This window comes from Rattus norvegicus, chromosome 15, assembly GCF_021556685.1.
Source record: "Rattus norvegicus strain SHRSP/BbbUtx chromosome 15, alternate assembly SHRSP_T2T, whole genome shotgun sequence".
Taxonomy (NCBI): domain Eukaryota; kingdom Metazoa; phylum Chordata; class Mammalia; order Rodentia; family Muridae; genus Rattus; species Rattus norvegicus.
The window spans coordinates 27,723,248-27,750,853 of NC_141548.1; the positions used below are offsets into that span (position 1 = coordinate 27,723,248).

At 39.2% G+C, this 27,606-nt stretch overlaps 1 protein-coding gene and 2 pseudogenes across 1 annotated transcript; 2 read left to right on the forward strand and 1 right to left on the reverse strand.

Moving 5' to 3' along the window:
* Positions 1–14,656: 14,656 nt before the first annotated feature.
* On the forward strand, positions 14,657–15,631 carry Or11g2 (olfactory receptor family 11 subfamily G member 2). The gene has a single exon (NM_001000097.1). It carries the CDS (start codon positions 14,657–14,659, stop codon positions 15,629–15,631), a length of 975 nt encoding a protein of 324 aa, NP_001000097.1.
* Positions 15,632–17,113: 1,482 nt separating this feature from the next.
* Rfk-ps2 (riboflavin kinase, pseudogene 2) lies at positions 17,114–17,769 on the forward strand (annotated as a pseudogene).
* Positions 17,770–21,897: 4,128 nt separating this feature from the next.
* Cycsl3 (cytochrome c, somatic like 3) lies at positions 21,898–22,194 on the reverse strand (annotated as a pseudogene).
* Positions 22,195–27,606: the final 5,412 nt, after the last annotated feature.

Here is a 27,606-nt window from a genome sequence, read left to right on the forward strand (position 1 = left end):
CTGTGCCTCTCAGGAGACATCTATATCTGGTCCCTGCCAGCATGCACTTCTTAGCTTCATTAATCTTATCTAGTTTTGGTGCCTGTATATATACATGTGGGGCAGGCTCTGAATGGCTGTTCCTTCAGTCTCTGCTCTAAACTTTGCTTCATATCCCCTCCTATGGATATTTTTGTTCTCCCTTTTAGGAAGGAGTAAAGCACAGAGGAATGGATACAGAAAATGTGGTACATCTACACAATGGAATACTACTCCGCTATCAAAAACAAAGACTTTATGAAATTCATAGGCAAATGGATGGAACTAGAAAATATCATCCTGAGTGAGGTAACCCAATCACAGAAAAACACACGTGGTATGCACTCATTAGTAAGTGGATATTAGCCCTAATGCTCAAATTACTCTAGATGCACAGAACATGTGAAACTCAAGAAGGATGACCAAAATGCAAATGCTTTACTCCTTCTTTAAAAGGGGAACAAGAGTACAACAATGTCAAGCAACCAGAGCTTCCAGGGACTAAGCCACTACCTAAAGACTATACATGGACTGACCCTGGACTCTGACCTCATAGGTAGCAATGAATATCCTAGTAAGAGCACCAGTGGAAGGGGAAGCCCTGGGTCCTGCTAAGACTGAACCCCCAGTGAACTAGACTCTGGGGGGGAGGGCGGCAATGGGGGGAGGGTTGGGAGGGGAACACCCATAAGGAAGGGGAGGGGGGAGGGGGATGTTTGCCCGGAAACTGGGAAAGGGAATAACACTCGAAATGTATATAAGCAATACTCAAGTTAATTAAAAAAAAAAGGGGGGGGACAAGAATACCCTTGGGAGGGAATAGGGAGGCAAAGTTTAGAACAGAGGCTGAAGAAATGCCCATTCAGAGCCTGCCCCACATGTGGTCCATACATATATACATACATATACTGAAAGAGCTTGAAGGGGCTTGAGACACCATATGAACAACAATGCCAACCAATCAGAGCTTTCAGGGACTAAGCCACTACCCAAAGACTATACATGGATTGACCCTGGGCTCCAACCTCATAGGTAGCAATGAATAGCCTAGTAAGGGCACCAGTGGAAGGGGAAGCCCTCGGTCCTGCCAAGACTGAACCCCCAGTGAATGTGATTGTTGGGGGGAGGGCAGTAATGGGAGGAAAATGGGGAGGGGAATATCCATATAGAAGGGAAGGGGGAGGGTTTAGGGGGATATTTGCCTGGAAACCTGGAAAGGGAATAACAATTGAAATGTAAATAAGAAATACCCAATTTAATAAAGATAGAGAAAAAAAGATTTAAAAAATGGGGTACAGAGCTAAACAAAACATCCCCAGCTGAGGATTCTCGAATGGCCAAAAAAGCACCTAAAGAAATGTTCAGCGTCCTTAGTCATCAGGGAAATACAAATCAAAACAACTCTGAGATTCCACCTCACACCAGTCAGAATGGCTAAGATGTGGTGAGGAAGTGGAGAAAGAGGAGCATTCCTCCATTGTTGATGGGATTGCAAACTGGTACAACTACTCTGGAAATCAGTCTGGAGGTTCCTCAGAAAATTGGACATTCCACTACCTGAGGACCCAGCTATATCTCTCCTGGTCATATACCCAAAAGATGCTCCAACATACAACAAAGACACATGCTCCACTATGTTCATAGCAGCCTTATTTATACTAGCCAGAAACTGGAAAGAACCCAGATGCCCTTCAACAGAGGAATGGATTTAAAAAATGTGGTACATCTACACAATAGAGTACTACTCAACTATCAAAAACAATGACTTCATGAAATTCATAGGCAAATGGAATGAACTAGAAAATATCATCCTGAGTGAGGTAACCCAATCACAGAAAAACACACATGGTATGCACTCACTGATAAGTGGATATTAACCCAAAAGCTCAAACTACCCTAGACGCAATCCACAGACCACAGGAAGCTCAAGAAGAAGGATGACCAAAATGCAGATGCTCCCAATCCTTCTTAAAAGGGGAAAAAATCCACACCCGCGGATCCTGGCCCGCAGCAGCTCTCTGCTCCCAGACCCGGTGAGAGAGAGACCCAACCGCCTGGTCAGGTGGGCACTCCTGAGGCTGCAGAGCGGAAGAGACCACCAACACTGCCCACCCCTGCCCACATCCCTGGCCCAAGAGGAAACTGTATAAGGCCTCTGGGCTCCCGTGGGGGAGGGCCCAGGAGCGGCAGGACCCCTGCCACAGACACCGCCGGACCCTGAAGGAAACAGACCGGATAAACAGTTCTCTGCACCCAAATCCCGTGGGAGGGAGAGCTAAACCTTCAGAGAGGCAGACAAGCCTGGGAAACCAGAAGAGACTGCTCCCTGCACACACATCTCGGACGCCAGAGGAAAAAGCCAAAGACCATCTGGAACCCTGGTGCACTGAAGCTCCCGGAAGGGGCTGCACAGGTCTTCCTGGTTGCTGCCGCTGCAGAGAGCCCCTGGGCAGCACCCCACGAGCGAACCTGAGCCTCGGGACCACAGGTAAGACCAAATTTTCTGCTGCAAGAAAGCTGCCTGGTGAACTCAAGACACAGGCCCACAGGAACAGCTGAAGACCTGTAGAGAGGAAAAACTACACGCCCGAAAGCAGAACACTCTGCCCCCATAACTGACTGAAAGAGAGGAAAACAGGTCTACAGCACACCTGACACACAGGCTTATAGGACAGTCTAGCCACTGTCAGAAATAGCAGAACAAAGTAACACGAGAGATAATCTGATGGCGAGAGGCAAGCGCAGGAACCCAAGCAACAGAAACCAAGACTACATGCCATCATCGGAGCCCAATTCTCCCACCAAAACAAACATGGAATATCCAAACACACCAGAAAAGCAAGATCTAGTTTCAAAATCATATTTGATCATGATGCTGGAGGACTTCAAGAAAGATATGAAAACACTTAGGGAAGCACAGGAAAACATTAATAAACAAGTAAAAGCCTACAGAAAGGAATCGCAAAAATCCCTGAAAGAATTCCAGGAAAACACAATCAAACAGTTGAAGGAAATAAAAATGGAAAGAGAAGCAATCAAGAAAGAACACATGGAAACAACCCTGGATATAGAAAACCAAAAGAAGAGACAAGGAGCTGTAGATAGAAGCCTCACCAACAGAATACAAGAGATGGAAGAGAGAATCTCGGGAGCAGAAGATTCCCTAGAAATCATTGACTCAACTGTCAAAGATAATGTAAAGCAGAAAAAGCTACTGGTCCAAAACATACAGGAAATCCAGGACTCAATGAGAAGATCAAACCTAAGGATAATAGGTATAGAAGAGAGTGAAGACTCCCAGCTCAAAGGACCAGTAAATATCTTCAACAAAATCATAGAAGAAAACTTCCCTAACCTAAAAAAAGAGATACCCATAGACATACAAGAAGCCTACAGAACTCCAAATAGATTGGACCAGAAAAGAAACACCTCCCGTCACATAATAGTCAAAACAACAAACGCACAAAATAAAGAAAGAATATTAAAAGCAGTAAGGGAAAAAGGTCAAGTAACATATAAAGGGAGACCTATCAGAATCACACCAGACTTCTCGCCAGAAACTATGAAGGCCAGAAGATCCTGGACTGATGTTATACAGACCCTAAGAGAACACAAATGCCAGCCCAGATTACTGTATCCAGCAAAACTCTCAATTAACATTGATGGAGAATCCAAGATATTCCATGACAAAACCAAATTTACACAATATCTTTCTACAAATCCAGCACTACAAAGGATAATAAATGGTAAAGCCCAACATAAGGAGGCAAGCTATACCCTAGAAGAAGCAAGAAACTAATCGTCTTGGCAACAAAACAAAGAGAATGAAAGCACACAAACATAACCTCACATCCAAATATGAATATAACGGGAAGCAATAATCACTATTCCTTAATATCTCTCAATATCAATGGCCTCAACTCCCCAATAAAAAGACATAGATTAACAAACTGGATACGCAACGAGGACCCTGCATTCTGCTGCCTATAGGAAACACACCTCAGAGACAAAGACAGACACTACCTCAGAGTGAAAGGCTGGAAAACAATTTTCCAAGCAAATGGTCAGAAGAAGCAAGCTGGAGTAGCCATTCTAATATCAAATAAAATCAATTTCCAACTAAAAGTCATCAAAAAAGATAAGGAAGGACACTTCATATTCATCAAAGGAAAAATCAACCAAGATGAACTCTCAATCCTAAATATCTATGCCCCAAATACAAGGGCACCTACATACGTAAAAGAAACCTTACTAAAGCTCAAAACACACATTGCACCTCACACAATAATAGTGGGAGATTTCAACACCCCACTCTCATCAATGGACAGATCATGGAAACAGAAATTAAACAGTGATGTCGACAGACTAAGAGAAGTCATGAGCCAAATGGACTTAACGGATATTTATAGAACATTCTATCCTAAAGCAAAAGGATATACCTTCTTCTCAGCTCCTCATGGTACTTTCTCCAAAATTGACCATATAATTGGTCAAAAAACGGGCCTCAACAGGTACAGGAAGATAAAAATAATCCCATGCGTGCTATCGGACCACCACGGCCTAAAACTGGTCTTCAATAACAATAAGGGAAGAATGCCCACATATATGTGGAAATTGAACAATGCTCTACTCAATGATAACCTGGTCAAGGAAGAAATAAAGAAAGAAATTAAAAACTTTTTAGAATTTAATGAAAATGAAGATACAACATACTCAAACTTATGGGACACAATGAAAGCTGTGCTAAGAGGAAAACTCATAGCGCTGAGTGCCTGCAGAAAGAAACAGGAAAGAGCATATGTCAGCAGCTTGACAGCACACCTAAAAGCTCTAGAACAAAGAGAAGCAAATACACCCAGGAGGAGTAGAAGGCAGGAAATAATCAAACTCAGAGCTGAAATCAACCAAGTAGAAACAAAAAGGACCATAGAAAGAATCAACAGAACCAAAAGTTGGTTCTTTGAGAAAATCAACAAGATAGATAAACCCTTAGCCAGACTAACGAGAGGACACAGAGAGTGTGTCCAAATTAACAAAATCAGAAATGAAAAGGGAGACATAACTACAGATTCGGAGGAAATTCAAAAAATCATCAGATCTTACTATAAAAACCTATATTCAACAAAATTTGAAAATCTTCAGGAAATGGACAATTTCCTAGACAGATACCAGGTATCGAAGTTAAATCAGGAACAGATAAACCAGTTAAACAACCCCATGACTCCTAAGGAAATAGAAGCAGTCATTAAAGGTCTCCCAACCAAAAAGAGCCCAGGTCCAGACGGGTTTAGTGCAGAATTCTATCAAACCTTCATAGAAGACCTCATACCAATATTATCCAAACTATTCCACAAAATTGAAACAGATGGAGCCCTACCGAATTCCTTCTACGAAGCCACAATTACTCTTATACCTAAACCACACAAAGACCCAACAAAGAAAGAGAACTTCAGACCAATTTCCCTTATGAATATCGACGCAAAAATACTCAATAAAATTCTGGCAAACCGAATTCAAGAGCACATCAAAACAATCATCTACCATGATCAAGTAGGCTTCATCCCAGGCATGCAGGGATGGTTTAATATACGGAAAACCATCAACGTGATCCATTATATAAACAAAATGAAAGAACAGAACCACATGATCATTTCATTAGATGCTGAGAAAGCATTTGACAAAATTCAACACCCCTTCATGATAAAAGTCCTGGAAAGAATAGGAATTCAAGGCCCATACCTAAACATAGTAAAAGCCATATACAGCAAACCAGTTGCTAACATTAAACTAAATGGAGAGAAACTTGAAGCAATCCCACTAAAATCAGGGACTAGACAAGGCTGCCCACTCTCTCCCTACTTATTCAATATAGTTCTTGAAGTTCTAGCCAGAGCAATCAGACAACAAAAGGAGATCAAAGGGATACAGATCGGAAAAGAAGAGGTCAAAATATCACTATTTGCAGATGACATGATAGTATATTTAAGTGATCTCAAAAGTTCCACCAGAGAACTACTAAAGCTGATAAACAACTTCAGCAAAGTGGCTGGGTATAAAATTAACTCAAATAAATCAGTTGCCTTCCTCTATACAAAAGAGAAACAAGCCGAGAAAGAAATTAGGGAAACGACACCCTTCATAATAGACCCAAATAATATAAAGTACCTCGGTGTGACTTTAACCAAGCAAGTAAAAGATCTGTACAATAAGAACTTCAAGACACTGAGGAAAGAAATTGAAGAAGACCTCAGAAGATGGAAAGATCTCCCATGCTCATGGATTGGCAGGATTAATATAGTAAAAATGGCCATTTTACCAAAAGCAATCTACAGATTCAATGCAATCCCCATCAAAATACCAATCCAATTCTTCAAAGAGTTAGACAGAACAATTTGCAAATTCATCTGGAATAACAAAAAACCCAGGATAGCTAAAGCTCTCCTCAACAATAAAAGGACTTCAGGGGGAATCACTATCCCTGAACTCAAGCAGTATTACAGAGCAATAGTGAAAAAAACTGCATGGTATTGGTACAGAGACAGACAGATAGACCAATGGAATAGAATTGAAGACCCAGAAATGAACCCACACACCTATGGTCACTTGATTTTTGACAAAGGAGCCAAAACCATCCAATGGAAAAAAGATAGCATTTTCAGCAAATGGTGCTGGTTCAACTGGAGGGCAACATGTAGAAGAATGCAGATCGATCCATCCTTATCACCCTGTACAAAGCTTAAGTCCAAGTGGATCAAGGACCTCCACATCAAACCAGACACACTCAAACTAATAGAAGAAAAACTAGGGAAGCATCTAGAACACATGGGCACTGGAAAAAATTTCCTGAACAAAACACCAATGGCTTATGCTCTAAGATCAAGAATCGACAAATGGGATCTCATAAAACTGCAAAGCTTCTGTAAGGCAAAGGACACTGTGGTTAGGACAAAACGGCAACCAACAGATTGGGAAAAGATCTTTACCAATCCTACAACAGATAGAGGCCTTATATCCAAAATATACAAAGAACTCAAGAAGTTAGACCGCAGGGAAACAAATAACCCTATTAAAAAATGGGGTTCAGAGCTAAACAAAGAATTCACAGCTGAGGAATGCCGAATGGCTGAGAAACACCTAAAGAAATGTTCAACATCTTTAGTCATAAGGGAAATGCAAATCAAAACAACCCTGAGATTTCACCTCACACCAATGCGATTGGCTAAGATCAAAAACTCAGGTGACAGCAGATGCTGGCGAGGATGTGGAGAAAGAGGAACACTCCTCCATTGTTGGTGGGATTGCAGACTGGTAAAACCATTCTGGAAATCAGTCTGGAGGTTCCTCAGAAAATTGGACATTGAACTGCCTGAGGATCCAGCTATACCTCTCTTGGGCATATACCCAAAAGATGCCTCAACATATAAAAGAGACACGTGCTCCACTATGTTCATCGCAGCCTTATTTATAATATGCAGAAGCTGGAAAGAACCCAGATGCCCTTCAACAGAGGAATGGATACAGAAAATGTGGTACATCTACACAATGGAATATTACTCAGCTATCAAAAACAACGAGTTTATGAAATTCGTAGGCAAATGGTTGGAACTGGAAAATATCATCCTGAGTGAGCTAACCCAATCACAGAAAGACATACATGGTATGCACTCATTGATAAGTGGCTATTAGCCCAAATGCTTGAATTACCCTAGATCCCTAGAACAAACGAAACTCAAGACGGATGTTCAAAATGTGAATGCTTCACTCCTTCTTTAAATGAGGAAAAAGAATACCCTTGGCAGGGAAGGGAGAGGCAAAGATTAAAACAGAGACTGAAGGAACACCCATTCAGAGCCTGCCCCACATGTGGCCCATACATATACAGCCACCCAATTAGACAAGATGGATGAAGCAACGAAGTGCAGACCAACAGGAGCCGGATGTAGATCGCTCCTGAGAGACACAGCCAGAATACAGCAAATATAGAGGCGAATGCCAGCAGCAAACCACTGAACTGAGAATAGGTTCCCTATTGAAGGAATCAGAGAAAGAACTGGAAGAGCTTGAAGGGGCTCGAGACCCCAAAAGTACAACAATGCCAAGCAACCAGAGCTTCCAGGGACTAAGCCACTACCTAAAGACTATACATGGACTGACCCTGGACTCTGACCCCATAGGTAGCAATGAATATCCTAGTAAGAGCACCAGTGGAAGGGGAAGCCCTGGGTCCTGCTAAGACTGAACCCCCAGTGAACTAGTCTATGGGGGGAGGGCGGCAATGGGGGGAGGGTTGGGAGGGGCACACCCATAAGGAAGGGGAGGGGGGAGGGGATGTTTGCCCGGAAACCGGGAAAGGGAATAACACTCGAAATGTATATAAGAAATACTCAAGTTAATAAAAAATAAAATAAAATAAAATAAAAAAAAGGGGAAAAAATATCCATAGGAGGGGATATGGAAGCAAAGTTTAGAGCAGCAACTGAAGGAATGAACATTCACAGCCTGCCCCACATGTGACCCATATACATACAGCCACCAAAACTATATAAGATTGATGAAGCTAAAAAAATGCATGCTGAAAGGGACCAGATATAGCTCTCTCCTGAGAGACACATCCAGTGTATGTCCTATACAGAGGTCAATGTTAGCAGCAAACCACTGAACTGAGAACAGGACCCCCTTGAGGGGAATTAGAGGAAGGATTGAAAGAGTTGAAGGAGCTTTCAACCCCATAAGAACAACAATATCAACCAACTAGAGCTTCCAGGGACTAAACCACTACTGAAAGACTATTTATATGCATGGACTGACCCAAGGCTCCAACTGCATATGTAGCAGAGAATAGTCTTGTTGGTGCACCAGTGGAAAGGGAAGCCCATTCAGAGCCTGCCCCACATGTGGCCCACACACATACAGCCACCAAACTAGATAAGATGGATGAAGCAAAGAAGTGCAGGCTGACAGGAGCCGGATGTAGATCTCTCCTGAGAGACACAGACAGAATGCGGCAAATACATAGGCGAATGCCATCATTAAACCACTGAACTGAGAACAGGACACCCGCTGAAGGAATTAGAGAAAGGACTGAAAGAGCTTGAAGGGACTTGAGACCCCATATGAACAACAATGCCAACCAACCAGAGCTTCCAGGGATTAAGCCACTACCCAAAGACTATACATGACCTTGGGCTCCAACCTCATAGGTAGCAATGAATATCCTAGTAAGAGCACCAGTGGAAGGGGAAGCCCTTGGTCCTGCCAAGACTGAACCCCCAGTGAACATGACTGTTGGGCGGAAGGTGGTAATGAGGAGGGGTAATGGGGAGGGGAACACCAATATAGAAGGGGAGGGGGAGCGGTTAGGGGGATGTTGGCCCGGAAACTGGGAAAGGGAATAACAATTGAAATGTAAATAAGAAATACCCAAGTTAATAAAGATGAAAACAGGGAGAGAGAGAGAGAGAGAGAGAGAGAGAGAGAGAGAGAGAGAGAGAGAGAGAGCAACTTCAACAAATGATGTTGGTCTAATTGGTGGTCTGCATATTTGTCACCCTGCTCAAAGCTCGTCAATGTGCATCAAAGGTGTCAACATAAAACCAGACACACTAAATCTAATAGAGGAGAAAGTTGGATATATCCTTAAATTCATTATCATGGGGGAAGTTTTCCTTAATAGAACACCAATGGCTCAGGCTCTAAATTCAAGATTTAATGCATGGGACCTCTTGAAATTGAAAAGCCTCTGTAAGGCAAAGGACAGTCAATAGGATAAAACAGCAACCTATCGATTGGGAAAGGATCTTCACTAACCCTATATCTGATAGAGAGCTAATATCCAAAATATATAAAGAACTCAAAAAATTAGACCCCAAGAAACCAAATAAGGGAATAGGATAGGAACTCCACAAGACCAACAGAGTCAACTAACCTGGACCCTTGGGGCTCTCAGAGTCTGAACCACCAACCAAAGAACATATACAAGCTGAGCCTAGGCCTCCCTGCTCATATGTAAGAAATGTGCAGCTTGGTCTTCATGTGGGTCCTGAACTACTGGAGCAGGGACTATTTCAAAAGCTTTTGCCTATGAGATATATTCTTTTACCTAGGCTGTCTTGTCTGGTCTCAGTTGGAGAGGAAGTGCCTAGCCTCACAGATGCTTGAAATGCCAGGGTGGGAGTGATACCCAGGAGGTCCCCACCTGCCCAGAGGAGAAAAGGAGGGAGGAAGAGAGAAGGTTTGTGTGGGAGAAGTGACCAGATCAGGGGCAGTGAGCAGGATATATAATGAATAAATAGAAAATAGAATTTAATTTTTTAAAAAAAAAAGAACTCTCAGCTCCTTCTCCAACACAATGTCTACCTGCATGCCACCATGCTTTCTATCATGGTGACAATGAACTAAACCTATGAAACTAAGCCAGCCCCAATTCAATATTTTCTGGTATAGGAGTTGCCATGGTCATGGTGTCTCTTCACAGAAATAAAACTCTAAGCCAAGTACGGTTTGAATTTTTGTGTTTCTGTGTGATGTCTTTCTTGTGTTTTTTCTTTGTTTTTTGTTTGTTTGATTGTTTGGGGGTTTTTTGTTTGTGTTTTCTAAAGGGAGAGAAAGAAGACATGGAGTTAGTAAAGTTGGAAGATGAGGAGAATCTGAGATGGCAGAGGGAAAACTATGATCAGAATATACAGTGTGAAAATAATATATTTTCAATAAAGGAGGACTATAATTTTTTAACTTGGAAAGGGAAGAAAAGAGGGCACTTCATATCATTATGAGCAAATGGATCTTCTAGGTGCCTTACACCAAAGAATTCTTTTTTTTTTTTTTTTTATTAACTTGAGTATTTCTTATATACATTTCGAGTGTTATTCCCTTTCCCGGTTTCCGGGCAAACATCCCCCTCCCCCCTCCCCTTCCTTATGGGTGTTCCCCTCCCAACCCTCCCCCCATTGCCGCCCTCCCCCCATAGACTAGTTCACTGGGGGTTCAGTCTTAGCAGGACCCAGGGCTTCCCCTTCCACTGTACACCAAAGAATTCAACTCCTCTCTTCGCATGTTCTTTTCCGCTTCTCTGGGGGTGTGGGTAAGAAGGATCCTTTACACAATAAACATGCGCTGATCTTCCACTTCCTTAGAAATGTGATGTAGCTATGATATAAGGACATCTGCCACAAATGAAAAGGCTATAAGGTGACAAGAGTAATTGTGATAATCATAAATTAGGATTTTTGTTTACCAATTTTGAATCTTGCATTGTTGAAAGAAGATAATTCAACAAAGAAGTAAAATAAACTCCTAGCTTTGAAGTAAGACTCCTTCTGCTGTTGAGAAAAAAGGAATATCCAATAAACTATGCTTGGAGACCTGTATGCTCTTCCATCAAGTATAGAGAAGAAGCCTTTATGTATAGGCACAGAGAAGCTGATATATATCTCAGATGCTCCCAAGATTAAATCCTTGAAACTCAAAGGACTTGATCCTTAAAAAAAGGAAAAAAGAAAAAAAAACATCTTTTAAAAAAATGGTGTGCCAAAGGAAAAACTGATTTTTATGTGACTATACACCTTCCTGTGAATAAGATCTCACCTTTAGCCCTTTCTTCTTTCTAGCTCTGTCCCAAATGCCAATCAACTGCACTACTCCTTAGAGACTGGCATCATAGCAGCAACACATAAGGCCTCTTCACGAACTTCCCATTGGGTGCAGAGTAGGTGTTCTGAGCAGGATTAAAAATTGATTATATCTTATGTCATCCTACAGCACTGTGGGGATAAAGGGATATTTTATCTACTGGAAAATAAAGGCAGATGATGCAAAGTGTCTCCAGAGAATACAGGCCCCACGGGACAAGAAGGAAATTCTTGTTTTGGATATAATAAATTTGAAGGAACAGAGATGATTCCTCAGAGACTTTATTTATAAACCCTGTAGGCTCCAGTAATCAATCAGATGTCTTCATTCTACTTCTTTACTCTTGATGGTTATTATTCAAGAGAACATCTTTCCTATTTAGGAAAATTAGACACTGCCCAAGGAACCCTGGGTTCAGATTCCTTCTAGTCCAAGATAGAAGGTAATTTTACTGCTTAGAGAAGACAATGAACAAAAAAAGCTAGAAAAGTTTCCCTATTGACAAGGCTTTCTTTTTTTTGCTTTTTTCCAACTACATGTTCCATAGGCAATAATCTGTTATGGCATCAGGCCCTTGACAGAGTATTTCTATATAAATCATTTCAGTCAAAGTGCTCAACCTTTCTGTAAAAGTGGTATGTGACCACTTTACAGCTGAAGATACTAGAAAGTAGTGTATGTATTTAAATGGATGGAGTGCCTGCAATTACTAATATATGGATTATAATTCAGATGCTAGGTTTCCTACTCCAAATCTATTGCTCTCCTCCAATTCCTTAACTACTCACCCCATCTAAACTTCCATGGGAAAGTTGTTTTGCAAAAATGGGGCATGTATGGCAATTTCCCCTCCTATCAAAGGAAATGGATATGCTGAGGAGATGGAGCCGATGACGGTTTCACAGGATTGTGACTTCTTAGTCTAACCTTGAAACAAAAGTACATTATCAGAAAATCAAAACATCTTTCACCTCACATGTTAAGTGGTCTATCTCAACTTTCTTAACATAGAATTGGGATGGAAAGGTTTGAGTGCTTTATTTTCAATGTTAGTTAACCACAATATTCATCCCGTACACATTATCACTGAACCCCCTGTAGCCATCCATATTCATAGTAATTTCTGCTGCCAATTCTGAATAATACGCCTGGCATTCGGACAATTCGAGAATAGCATGTATCAGGAAAACTCCACTGCTGCTCTTCAAACCTAGAAGCTGAGTAATAAAAGGTAAGTAGGAAGCATTCCTGTCAGAAATATCTCCCAACATGTGACAGTTGGCTTTGCTGGGGCATAAATGGTGCTAGCCCACTGAGACTTGTTTCATACCTTTCTTGTTTTCAAAACTGAAGGCGTTGGTGTGATCTAATGCAAGCACTGTATAGGAAAGGTATGTAGTGCACCACTATGTAGGCAAGCCTGTACTGGTGTGTGTGTGTGTGTGTGTGTGTGTGTGTGTGTGTGTGTGTGTGTGTGTATGTGTGTGTGTGCATGTGAACGCATGTGTGCATGCGTGTGTGTGTGCATGTGGACACATGTGTGCATGCATGCACGTGTGCATGTGTGCATCAAGACAAACAAATCCTCATGGCTTTGAAAGTTCATTTTTATGATTTACCTCAAGGTTGGCCCAGAATATCTTTAGTGTCCCAGCAAAACAGAATAGTTTCAACTGTTGAATTCCAGAAGCCCACTCCTTTTCTAACAAGAGAAATGTCTTTTATTCTAAGCTAATACACTTGTTCTTGCTCTCATTTTCCCTATAACTGTTCAGAGCAGGAGCCAGTGAACTGAATCTAGGCTTCTCCTCATTTTACTATGGGCACTAAGCTGTGCACTGTTTTTCCATATCGTTAAGCTTTATAATAGATGAAGAAACATACTTTGTAACACAAGAAAACTGCATAAAATTCAATTCTCACTGGACTTAATGTTTTACTTGAGTATGGCCACATCCATTCATCTAAAGCTCATCAATTTTGGCCTTACTGCACCAGAGCTGTGTAGCTATGATAGAAATTATATTACCTACATGCACAAGCTATTTAACACAGTATTTGCCAACCTCTACTAGAAAACTTTACAGTGGTGGAAAGATGGGATCTCTTTCTACTCAAATATGCCTCTACAGACAATATCCAATGTTACTCTCTCTTGGCAGTGTTGTGTCCAATAATCCTTGTTTTATATTCTTCTGCGGGCTGTGTGTGTTTGCCTCATGTACAAGAAAAGGGAAGAATGGAGAGAAGAATAGAGGGAGAAAAGATTATCAGAGATTTTTAAAGGAATCAAGTTAAAATCCACAGCTTGGAAATTTATTCCAAGTATGTTGGGAAGTTAAATGGAGTATATATGTAAGGGCATTTCCTAATTTAACCTGATAGTGATTTTTAAAGCCAGTAATAATTAGAGATATCAAGATACACTAAGAGATACACAGATTTCATTTCTTCTTTAAAAATGTGAGATAATCCTGTTGTGCAAGATATATATAGATATAGATATGGATATAGATATAGATATGGATATGGATATGGATATAAAATATAGATAAATAGGGATATAGATATAGATATGGATTTGTATATAGATATAGATATAGAGATAGATAGATAGATAGATAGATAGATAGATAGATAGATAGATAGATGATAGATAGATAGATTCTTGATTATACGCACATGTGTAAGGTCTTGAAGAAAAGTGCAAGTATGTTTGAAAATTATGTTAGAATTTAACTTAATAGAGTACAAGGATGTGGAGAGTGGGGAGATGAGGACAAAGAAGAGGAGAGCACTCATCAATTAAGACCAATAATTTTCTTGTGCCACCAGTAGCAGTGTAGGTAAGCAAAGAATGAGAGTAAACAACCAATTCAGGTCAATACATTTTGTAAGTGGCAAGTAATATATATATGTGAGTTATCTCTTTTGACTTAAGTATAAATCTGAGTCTTCAACTGGCTTTGTCTATTTGATAATTTCTGGTGCTTTCTCAGAACACAGACAAATGAAAGCCCTCAGCAACTCCAGCACCATCACTGGCTTCATCCTCCTGGGCTTCCCCTGCCCCAGGGAGGGGCAAATCCTCCTCTTTGTGCTTTTCTTCATGGTCTACCTCCTTACCCTCATGGGCAATGCTTCCATCATCTGTGCTGTGTGTTGTGATTCGAGACTCCAGACCCCCATGTACCTCCTGCTGGCCAACTTCTCCTTCCTGGAGATCTGGTATGTCACCTCCACAGTCCCCAACATGTTGGCCAACTTCCTGTCTGAAACCAAAGTCATCTCTTTCTCTGGATGCTTCCTGCAGTTCTATTTCTTCTTCTCCTTTGGTTCTACAGAATGCTTTTTCCTGGCAGTCATGGCATTTGATCGCTACCTTGCCATCTGCAGGCCTCTACATTACCCTGCCCTCATGACCGGGCGCCTCTGCAACATCCTTGTGATCAGTTGCTGGGTGCTTGGTTTCCTCTGGTTCCCTGTTCCCATCATCTTCATCTCCCAGATGTCCTTCTGTGGGTCCAGAATTATAGACCACTTCCTGTGTGACCCAGGTCCTCTGCTAGCACTGACTTGCACAAAATCTCCCCTAATAGAGTTGGCCTTCTCCATCTTAAGTCCTCTGCCTCTCATTATTCCTTTTGTTTTCATCATGGGATCGTATACTCTGGTCTTAGCAGCTGTATTGAAGGTCCCTTCAGCCTCTGGAAAAAGAAAGGCTTTCTCAACCTGTGGGTCTCATCTGGCAGTGGTTGCATTATTCTATGGCTCAGTACTGGTCATGTATGGGAGCCCAACATCTGAACATGAATCTGGGATGCAGAAGATTGTGACTCTGTTTTACTCTGTCTTGACCCCGCTCCTCAATCCTGTGATATATAGTCTCAGGAACAAACATATGAAGGTAGCTCTGAAGGAAATTCTGAAAAGGATTAAAACTTGGTCAACAAAAAAGGACCTTGAGCAATTAAATTTATATTGAATTTATTTTGAGATTTTAACTGGTGTTATTTAAATAGCTGACCAAAATCAAAAGCATCTAGAATTAGTGCATTATTTTTTTCTTGGTCTTTTGACATGTGTCCTGCTACTTGTCAGGTTTCAGATGAAGGCAGGGTTTTTTTTTTACCTTATTTAATGTTTCTGGGCAGCATTACTCTTAAATTTCCATCTATTTAGACTGTTTCTTCCGACATTCTTGAAATCTTTTTCTGTATATAAACATCTCAGAAATCTATTTGTATCTCAGAAGGTACATCTGGACTATCTAAAGGAACAGAACTGAATATCTGAAGAGATATACATATATAGATGATAGATAGATAGATAGATAGATGATAGATAGATAGATAGATAGATAGATGATAGAAGATAGATAGATAGATAGATAGATGATAGAAGATAGATAGATAGATAGATAGATAGATAGATAGATAGATAGATAGACAGACAGACAGACAGACAGTAAAAGAGTAGAGGGGTTAGACTAGGTCTGGGTAATCAATTGATGGCTCACACTGGAAAGGTCAATAATCCAGTAACTACTCAGTTCAGGAGGCTAGAAATCTGCTGGTCTTCAGTCTACATTGAATTCCAAAGAATTTGGTTCTAATATGGGTGAATGAATGCCACAGGTATAAGACAGATGAACTTTCCAGAAAAAATTAAGGCCAACACACATACACATGCACCCACTCACACATACGTGCATGTACGGGCACACACACACACACACACACACACACACACACACACGCACAGAGAGAGAGAGAGAGAGAGAGAGAGAGAGAGAGAAACTTTTCTTCCACCAGAAAGTGCCACCCAGATTTAGAATAGGTCCTCCTGCTTCAATCTGTTCAGGAAAATCCCTCAAAGGAGTGTCCAGCATCTTACCTTTTAATTATTGTCAGATCTAGTCAAGGTGACAACCAAGATGAGGCATCACAGAGGAACATAATGATTGTTCGTGTTATTTCTCTGTGGCCCTTCTCTACCTACAATCTGTTTCTCAAATACTGATTGCTTTAACAGCTACCAACTCAAAATACTCTGGATCCCTGGTTCAGAAAAACTGCTGATCTCTGCTCAGATTATATTCCTTCCTCTTTCTCCCTTTATTTCTCATATCTCCATTAATAATATTCTCTCTACCCAGTGACTGTCAAATGTCCACTGAAAATTTAATCCACAGGGATAACCACATGCTGTTTTTCGTTTTATCTTGGAAATGTAAATCCTAAAGTCTGGATTGTGTCACTCTCTTTCCAATACCTTCATTTTTTATGTATCTTGTCCAGATTTTATAGTTGCTTTTTGCTACTCACCCTTGACCATAACCAGAAGATTTTTTTTCTTTTATATACAAATTCCATTCATATTTCTCTCCATTTCAGATTACATTGTAACACTAGTGTGCCAATATTTATAAATCAGAGTAACAGTATTCATAACGTAATTTCTAATCATGAGTCTGGGATATAGATCTATTTTTTTTGTTTTGATACACCCAACTTCAACTCTCATAAGGTTACACTGGTGGCTGTCCTAGGACAGGCATTGGTAGTAGCAGCAGGTGTCCTGCTCTGCTGGCCCAGCTCCTGCAGGATCTCGGGCTGGTCCAGATCCCAGCGGCTCTGTCACAGGCATGGAGCAAGGAGCAGCCTGTGTCCTCTGAGGTCAGCGTCATGAGGAGCCTGCCTGGTGCATGGCTTCGGCCACGGCTCCAAGCAACCAGGCATCCCCACAGCCAATATTCCTGAACAAGTAGTAGACAATCTTACAGCTGATGTGTCCACTGGCATCTATTATGGCTGGGCCAGCGTTGGGAGTGGAGAGGACCATAAAATGGTGGTGAGCATAGGATGGAATCCATACTACAAGAATGTGAAAAAGTCCATGGAAACCCACGTCATCCATACCTTCAAAGAGGACTTCTATGGGGGAATTCTCAGTGTGGCCATTGTTGGCTAACTCAGACCTGAAAAGAACTTGGATATTGTTTTAGAGCCACTTATTTCTGTGATATTGAAGAAGCTAAAAAAAACTGGATTTACCAGAACATTTGAAATTGATCACAATTTCTTCCAAGTTTCTAAAGGCAAAATTATGAATGGCCACTGATGAAAAGTCCCTTGCCTGTCTACCCACTAGTGTCTCAGTGCTTCTGATACAGTGTCCTCTTGATGATATTTTAAATCAAGTGTTTCCCTGTAGCTGTCAAGAGGTCTCCAGAACTTAACTCCACCGTGTTGCATAGTACTAAAGATTCATTCAGAAATCAAGACTTTAAATGTAATATATTGATTAAAATGTAGCACCAGAAAGCTAGTGTCTTGTAAAGAAAATAAAGTCTGTGAGTATGGGTGGAAAAACAAGTTACTGAGGAAAATGTCGTTCTTGTGACAGTGTGTGTTAGCTCTGGTGAGCCCAGCAAGCACGCACTGCTGAACAGAATGCACCAAAAACAAGCACAGAGAGGGTGAGGGTGGAGGGGAGGTTACCCAAGAAGAAAACTCTAGTTACTTTTATTATTTTGTTCATTAATATATTTTTATAATCCTGCAAACTTTCATGAGCCTTGAGTCACTCATTCCCCATGAAGACACTTCATGATAGTGTCCCAATGCTCTGTGTGGAGTTACGTCAGGTTAAAGTGGCCTTGATCGCCTCGCATCCGGGATTTTTGCTTTTATGCACAATACTGGGGATCCAACCCAGTGCCTTACATGCTAGGCAAGTGTGACCACTGAACTAGGCTCCTGGCCCCCTTTAAGTTTTAACCCATATGATGTCTACACTTTGCCTTTTGAAGAGTAAATGTTTTGGAAATATCTGTGTGAAAATGAGCATATGTCTGAATCTGCATGTGTTTCATGCACTATTTCTTGGACATTCATTTCTCCGTCTGTTTGTTTTGCCCTATACTCTTTGTTTTGTTGTTGTTGTTTATTAGATATTGGTTTTAGGAGAGGGGGTATTGATTTCGGTGGGTTTGGAGGTGGGCAGATCTAGGAAGAGTTGGGGGAGGAGAAACTATAAAAATATATTGTGTTTAAAAATCCATTTTTAATTTTAAAAATTCTGATGTTATACATCACAGATCTAGAAAAAAAATTCAGTAATCCATACGGAACCACAAAAGATCAAAAAATATCTAAAACAATACTCGCAACACAGCCAGAAGGAACCCAATACATGAACTCAAATTATGCTACAGAAATAGTGAGGATGGGGGGAACAGCCTAGTACTGGCATAAAAACAGGCAGGTAAACCAGGGTAGTAGAATGGATGTTCTGGAAATAAACCAACAAAACTACAGCAATCTAATTCTTTAGAAAGGGGAAAAAACAGGCAGTGAAAAAATAGCCTATGCAACAAGTGGTGCTGACAAATAGGACACCCAATCTTAAGAGTCATTCAGTTCACCTGTGTGTGTGTGTGTGTCTGTCTGTCTGTCTGTCTGTCTGTCTGTCTGCATGTATTTCTTGCCCTTTTTTGACTTTTTTCCCCTCTTCGTTTGTTTATTAGATATCTGTTTTCTAATGAGAGAGGAGGTATTGCGTGGTTTTGGATATATTCAAAATATATCAAAACTGAAAACATTCAGACTTCTAGATAAAAACATAGAAAAAATTGAAGACACTGGGGTAGGTAAGGACTTTCTGAACAGAAGAACATCAATAGTAGAGAAACCAACATAGATGAAATTTAAAAGATGGGGTGCAATAAGGGAATCTATCCGCAGAGCACACAGAATTAGGGCAAATCTTTACCAGCTATACTTTAGACAAGAAAAAAATAGCAAAGTTTACAAAGTACTATATAAATTCAATACCAAGGAAATAAAACTGACAACCATTGAAACAAAGAATGGAGTAGACAGATTTCAAAAACAAAAACACACAAATAGCCAATTATATCTTTTAAAATATTCAAAAATCCCAGTCATCAGGGAAGTGCAAATAAAAACTACTTTGAGATACTGTCCCACTTCAATCAGAATAAATATTATCATATCTGACAAACGTTAGAGAACATGTAGGGAAAGAGGAACACTTTTGCTACTGGGAGTCCCATTTAACATGGCAATTATGGAAAAAGTAGGTAGCTTTTTCAAAAACTTAAAAATACAATTATCATACGACACAGCTAGTCCACTCCTGGGTATATCCCAGAACTCACATGGTAGTTCACGATTGCCTTAATATCCGTCTTCCAAGGGCAGCAGGCATGCACCCGGTGCACAGACACATACACAAGCAAAACACCCATTCACACAACATAATAAAGTGAGGTAATTTTTTGAAAGATCAACAGACCATTGGTTCAACTAACAAAAAGAAAGAAATAGGAAATTCAAATTAACAGAATCAGGAATGAGCAAGGAAACAGTACAATGAACACAAAAATGTTTATAAGGGAATGCTTTTAAAATGTGTACTCCATTAAGTTGGAAAGTCTAAAAGAACTGGGTGAATTTCTAGATTTATCTGAACCACCAAAATTAAACTAAGAAATTAACAGCCTAATAGACCCATAACAAATTTGGAGATGGGAAGAGTAATAAAAAGCCTTCTATACAAAAACCAAGGTCCAAATGGATTCACAACATAATTCTACCAGAATTACAAAGAAATGTCTATAACCAATACTTCCCAAATTAGTCATTAAAAAGATAAATAAGAGGAACACTTCCAAGCATACTCTGTGCAACCAGTATTATTCAAACTCCAAGATACAACCAAAACCAAAATAAAACAAACACTACAAACAAATATCCCTGATGATCAGACATGCAAAAATCCTCAATAAGGTATCAATAAACAACCCAGACCTAGTTGGCTTTATCATGAAAACATGGGGATGGTTCAACACATGTAAGTAAACAAACACAATAATCATATAAATGGAATTTTTAAAAAAATACATCAATTCAATGGATGCAGAAAATCCTTTAATAAATCCAACATGGTTTTATGATAAAGGTCCTAGAGAAAGCAGGATTGGAAGGATAATACCACAACATAATAAAGTCTTTATATGATAAATAAAACACAGCCAACATTATTCCAAACGGAGAAAAACGCAAAGTAACTCTCTGAAATCAAGAAGAAAAAGGGGTTGTTCATTATCCTCTTCAGTATAGTGCTGTAAGCACTAGATGGCACAGTAAGGTAATAAAGAAACGAAGAAATTCAAGTTATTTCTTTGCAAATGATATGACTACTTTTTCTTTCACACCCCTTTAACCCTTCCTTCCTTCACCATTAATACAAAGAGTTATTACTGAACAATGCATACTAATTCCTGGCATGTTCTTGCTTTTGTGGTGTTCTATTAGACCTCTTTTGAGTCAGCATTCAATGATTGTTCCTTGCGCCTTCTTGGAAAAGTTTAATCTTAACTGTTAAGTTACTCTTAAATACTCCCTCCACAAACCTCTGTAGCACTGTTTAAGTGGTCATATATTCATTAAATCTGATTTTATCATGTGAACTTTTCCCTTCTCCTTTGATTATGACTTTGTAGGTATAATAGTCTTTCAAAACTTAAAGAATCTTGGTCCAATTCATTTTGAATTTCATAGTATCCAACTATTTCATAGTATCTAACTCAGCTGTTATTCTGAGCCTGCCTTTACGTGTTATTTGATCTCTCTTGTAGATTTTGATATCCTTTTTTTGGTGTTAAATACTCTTTATTTGATATCATACATAAACCATAGTAAATGCCTTTCAGTGGTAAAAACCAGCATCCTTGATGTCGGGGATTCTAATTAGAACAGCATCGTCAAGAATAGTTCCTTCCTGGTGGTTAGCATTGCCTATACTAAGCCAAACACAAACTGAAACACAGGTGAGTCTTCTTGTTTCTGAGACAGTAATAGAATTTCCCCAGTGTTTAAACATATTCATAACCCAGTTATATAAATCCAAGTATAAAACCATTCAATAGGTTTGAGGAGACACCCTCATATTTATGGTAACACATTACTAATTAAGTCCAATCATATCTTGAGAAAGGGAGAGCAGTGAAAGCATGTATACAACTGAAAGGGTTACTTTAAAAAAAATCGTATCCACTTTATGACAAGTCAGTTTTACCTAAATCAGGGCTGTCCAACAAAAACATTGTTAGCCATTCATGATCTGAATTTGGTGTATGAATTAAATCATGGTATACACTAAAAGTCATGAAACACTTGTTTTGTAGCAAATAAGACACTGGGATTAGTCATTAGTAGCCTTTTAAAGATAATCTATTAGATCTGCCCTTTCTCCCTTCTGCTTAATTCCAGCGAAGAACATTTTCATTCCAGAGATGTGTTTTTGGGGATTCTCCAAATACTCCATCAGGGCATCCTCTCCCCAGATGATGCCTTTGTTCTTGTTGGCATCTGTGTAAGAGAATCCAGCAACCTGGCCTGTCTTCTGCCCATACAGACTATGGAGGTTTGGTCCAGTCTTATGCTTGCCTCCCTTCTCCACAGTGTGACACTGGGCACACTTCTGAATAAAAGTCTTGCCTTTTTCGACATCACCCATTTTAAATTTGGTACGGGACAGTTAACACCACAAATATTCAGACTCTTAGACAGATGTTCAGCTCTCTCAATACACTTTTTTGTTCTGTACATTTATTATTATGACTATCATCTAATATTGGAGAGTTAGTTTTCCTCCAGTTCTATGCATTTGGTCTTCTGTGTACCTCTTAGCTCTTGATAAACATATCATTCCTTATATTAGGAGAATTTTCTTTTACTATTCTGCTAATTATTTTCTGCTTTTTATATGATTGATTCATAAGTTAACATTTTTATAGTGTTCTAGAGATCCTTCATGTTCTATTCTTGGGTAATGGTGATAGTGGTTTACATTGATTTTTTTTTTGATGACTGATCCAATTCTTTTATTTAAGACCTGATATTTGCTCTTCTATGTGACCCACTCTACTGGTAAAGCTTTCCTCTGAAATTTTGTTTTCAGTTATTGAATTTTCTCATTTTAAGTTTATTTCATTTTGGTTTTCTTTTAGAAATTCTGTTTATTAAATTATATTTTATATCTTAAATTGTTTTCATCACTTTATTCAACTATTTTGTGCTTTTTGGTCTTCACTCCAGTACGTATTCATATTCACTCAGTTATTTAATCATGTCTATTGTTGCTATTTTGAAGTCCTTGTCTTACACATCATCTAAGTCAGTTTTGTTAGGGTAAAATTATGATGAGTAACTCATTTTTGGCAGAGACTTGTTTTATGTGTGACTCAAATTTATCTGCTTAAAATTAGACCCATGCATCTGAAAATGGTTTCATAACCTAATGTATATTCTCTTAGGTTTCCTTGAAATCTGATACATTACCTCCACTATACTGAATGTCCAAGTGAATTTCCTCATAAAGGCTAAAAATTATCTTTTTGTTAGTTGTTTCTTCCAGTTGTTTTTAAGGGTTTTTTTTCCTTCCTTGTGTACAATGGTAGCATATTTTCTCTGTGCCATGGTATGTGGTTGGTATTTTGCTATTTGCCAATGAACATGCAACATTCTTGTCTTCATAGCTGTTATATCTTGATGTCTCTCTGCTGGATTTAGGATTACTTAGCTATACTGTTCCTAATGTACAACTCTCACAGTTGCCTTTCTGTAGTCCAACCTATTTAATTCCTGTGTGTGTGACACGGACCCACTGTTATCTCTGTACTGTGCCCCAGTTTCTAATACTGAGATGGTTTTCTATATTCTGAGTTCCCTTGTTAATATCTTCTCTCTTCTCTATATCCTGGACTCATGTAGCCTTTTATTAATAACTGCATTGAAAAGGCCATCAATAGCTAAACAGCAGAAGACCTTCTTTGCCTATGGTGGTGTCTTTATTCTCTGAAGGTTTTTTGGCAATATTTGTGAGCTTCACAACTGACAACGCAGCGGTTTTCTATATTCTGAGTTCCCTTGTTAATATCTTCTCTCTTCTCTATATCCTGGACTCATGTAGCCTTTTATTAATAACTGCATTGAAAAGGCCATCAATAGCTAAACAGCAGAAGACCTTCTTTGCCTATGGTGGTGTCTTTATTCTCTGAAGGTTTTTTGGCAATATTTGTGAGCTTCACAACTGACAACGCAGCCACAATGCCAAAGATTGATATTTTCTTCTTCAGTGACTCCCTTCTGAAATTCCCTGATTTACATTTTACAAAACAAAGAGATAAAAACAGCATTGAGAAAAGTCTTGAGAATAGACTCGACATAAAGTGATCTGTATAAGACCAAGAAAAACCATTTAGACATACATGTTCAATTAAGAAAACTTGATTTTCTACTATATCTCAATATGCAATTTAAGGAGATTATCTTCTCAGCGAAATTTTTCATGATTTTATGCCATAACTAACCTGGCAGGGCAAACCAAATTGATTGATATTACTTTCCAAATATGACAACCATATATTCATCTTTGATGATTGCAGTGATAATATAGGATGGCATTTTATTCATGTTTTTATACTACTTCAGTTTTAATTATTTAGAGGGGAAGAAGAGGACAGTAAATTCCAGATGAAACATAAATTGTATATTTGAGAGTTTTTTTAAACAATGTAATATTTTTGAATGAATAGGGAATCAATGTTAAATGCCCAATGGATATAGAACTAAAATATTTAATAAGGCAACAGTTTTCTAATCTGTCTGGCTCTTGATGACAGTTATTCCGTCAGAATAGTGTCAGACTTAAATTTTCATGTTTGTGTAACTGGTATGGTTTTTAACATCACATAAAATATTAATGATTTTTAAATAAATATTAAGAATATACTATATAAAAAGTACTTTTTCAGCAGTAATGCTATGCTGTTATCAAAATAATCTAAATCAACCATCAACAAAAAGTTGCAATTTAGTGAGACAAAAATATCCACTATCCATATGGAAGGACATTTTAGTGGAAGAAAGGCATGGGCAATCCACAAGGACACAGAGAAGACAGCTACTTTCTACATGAAGTGACATTGTAGTGGGGAGAGTAAAGCAGTAAAATGTAAATAAAACACATAATGTCAGAGTTACATATAATGTGCAGAAAGAAGAAGAGAAAGAAATCTGGAAAACAGACCTTAAATGTTTAGTAGGAGGATATCACAGAAGTATGCAAAGGAGTTACATTGAAGCAAAGTCTTAAAGAAGATGAGCATCTGAAACAGGTAGAAAGCCCAAAAAGTAGCATTTCAAGCAAAGTTAACAAGAATTCTATAAAATCCTGAGTGTAACCATTAGACTCTAACAGATCCCAATCACAATGCTATACCAACAGCCCAATCAAAACCAGAAGGGCATAAACAAGACCATAAACACATGAATGTGGGAAAGTGACTTGTAGGGAATAAGAGGGTAGATTAAAAAAGATGGGTGGAGATGAGAACAATCAAACTATGAATCTTTCAAAAAATTAATTTGAATTAATAACTTTTAATTAACTTACAAAAACATTTACCAATGCAAACACCAAATTTTTTAACATTTTATTATTTTTATTGTAAATAATTTAATTCTCATACAATATATTCTTATTATAGCTTCACCTCCCTTCACTCCTTCCAGTTCCTCCTTCCCCTCTAGTTCCACTCCCTTTCTGTCTCTCATTAGAAAAGAACAGGCTTCTAAAACATAACAACCAAATATTACAAAATAAAATATAAAAAGATGAAGCAAAAACGAACATATCAGCGTAGAACACAGCAACCCAACAGGAGGAAGAGTCTCAAGAGCCAACACTAGAGTCAAAGATCTACTGGTTCTCACAGTCAGGAATCCCATAAAATGCTTAGCTAGAAGCTATCGTGTAGATAGAAGTGTATGTGCCTGGATAGTCCACAGTTGGATCCCTGGTGCTATGCGTGCTGTGAAGAGATAAAAAGCAATCAACAATCAACCTATAGATTACAACGAGGGATCCTTGCAACCTCCATCTGCCCGCAGGTGGCACAGCTCCCCGGACACAAATCCCACCAGGATTGAGCTGGTATCCCAGAATGCTCCTAAGTTCACAGGTGAGACAAAAACTTCTGCTCTGATAACTGGCCAAAAAAGGACCAGCCAGGAGACCACAGGGCTTGGGAACTATGGAGCAACTGGGGACAAAATCCTTCCAGTCTCCATCTGCACCCCAGAATTAACCTTGAGGCACAGTTCTCCGGACCCAAATCCCACCCAGAGAGAGCTGGTCTCCAAGGAGTGCTGCCACTCCTAAGTCCACAGGTGATACAAACACTTTGCTCCAATAACTGGCAAAAGAAGCACCTACCAGGAGACCATAAGACTCAGCAACTACGGAGCAACTAGGCAAATCTTGCCCAGAGAGAGCTGGCCTCAAAGGAGTGCTGACACACCTAAGATCACAGGTTCACAGGGTCACATGACAGGCTCCAGGCAGAAACAGCAAGACCAACTAACATTAGAGATAACCAGATGATGAGAGTCAAGCACAAGAACCTAAGCAACAGAAACCAAGACAACGTAGCATCTTTGGACCCAGTTATTCCACCACAGCAATTATTGGATACCCCAACACACCAGAAAAGCAAGATTTGGATTTAAAATCACATCTCATGATGACAATAGAGGACTTTAAGAAGGACACAAATAATGCCTTTAAAGAAATACAGGAAAACACAGAAAAGCAGGTAAAACGCCCTTAAAGAGGAAACACAAAAATTCTGAATGACAGGAAAACACAGAGGTGAAGGAATTAAACAAAACCATTCAGGATCTAAAAATTGAGATAGAAACAATAAAGAAATCACAAAGAGAGACAACCCTGGAGACAGAAAACCTAGAAAAGAGATCAGGAGTCATAGATGCAATCATCAGCAACAGAATATAAGAGAGAAAAGAAAGAATCTCAGGGGCAGAAGATACCATAGAAAACATTGACACAGTAGTCAAAGAAAATGCAAAATGCAAAAAGTTCCTAATCCAAAACATCCAAGAAATTCAGGACACAATGGGAAGTCCAAACCTAAGGAAACAGATGTAGAAGAGAGCAAAGATTCCTAACTTAAAATGACAGTAAATATCATCAACAAAACTATAGAAGAAAACTTCCCTAATGTAAGAAAGAGATGCACATGAACATAAAAGAAACCTACAAAACTCCAAATAGATTGGACTGGATAGGAAATTCCTCCTGTCATATAAAATAGTCAAAAGGTCAAATGCACGAAACAAAACAAAGAAAAAGAATATTAAAAGCAGTAAGGGAAAAGGTTCAAGTAACATATAAAGGCAGACCTATCAGAATTACACCAGACTTCTCACCAGAGACTATGAATGCTAGAAGATCCTTTACAGATGTCACACAGACCCTAATAGAACACACATGCAAGCCCAGGCTATTATATACAGCAAAACTCTTAATTAACATAGATGGAGAAACCAAGACATTCCAAGACAAAATGAAATTTGCACAATATCTTTCCACAAACCCAGCCCTACGAAGGATAATAGATGGAAAACTCCAACACAAGGATGGAAATTACCCCCTAGAAAAAGGAAGAAAGTAATCTCCTTGCAATGAAACCAAAAAAAAAAAGAGACACACAAACATAATTCCACCTCTAAGAACAAAACTAACAGGAAACAACTATCACTACTCCTTAATATCTCTTAACATCAAATGACTCAATTCTCCCAATAAAAAGAGATAGACTAACAGACTGGATACAAAAAGAGGATCCAGCATTTTGCTGCATACAGGAGATGCACCTCAGTGACAAAGACAGATATTACCTCAGAGTAAAAGACTGGAAAAGAAATTTCCAAGCAAATGGTCCCATGAAACAAGCTGTAGTAGTGATTCTAATATCAAACTTTCAACAAAAAGTTATCAAAAAAGATAAGGAAGACACTTCATACTCATCAAAGGAAAAATCTACGAAGATGAACTCTCCATTGT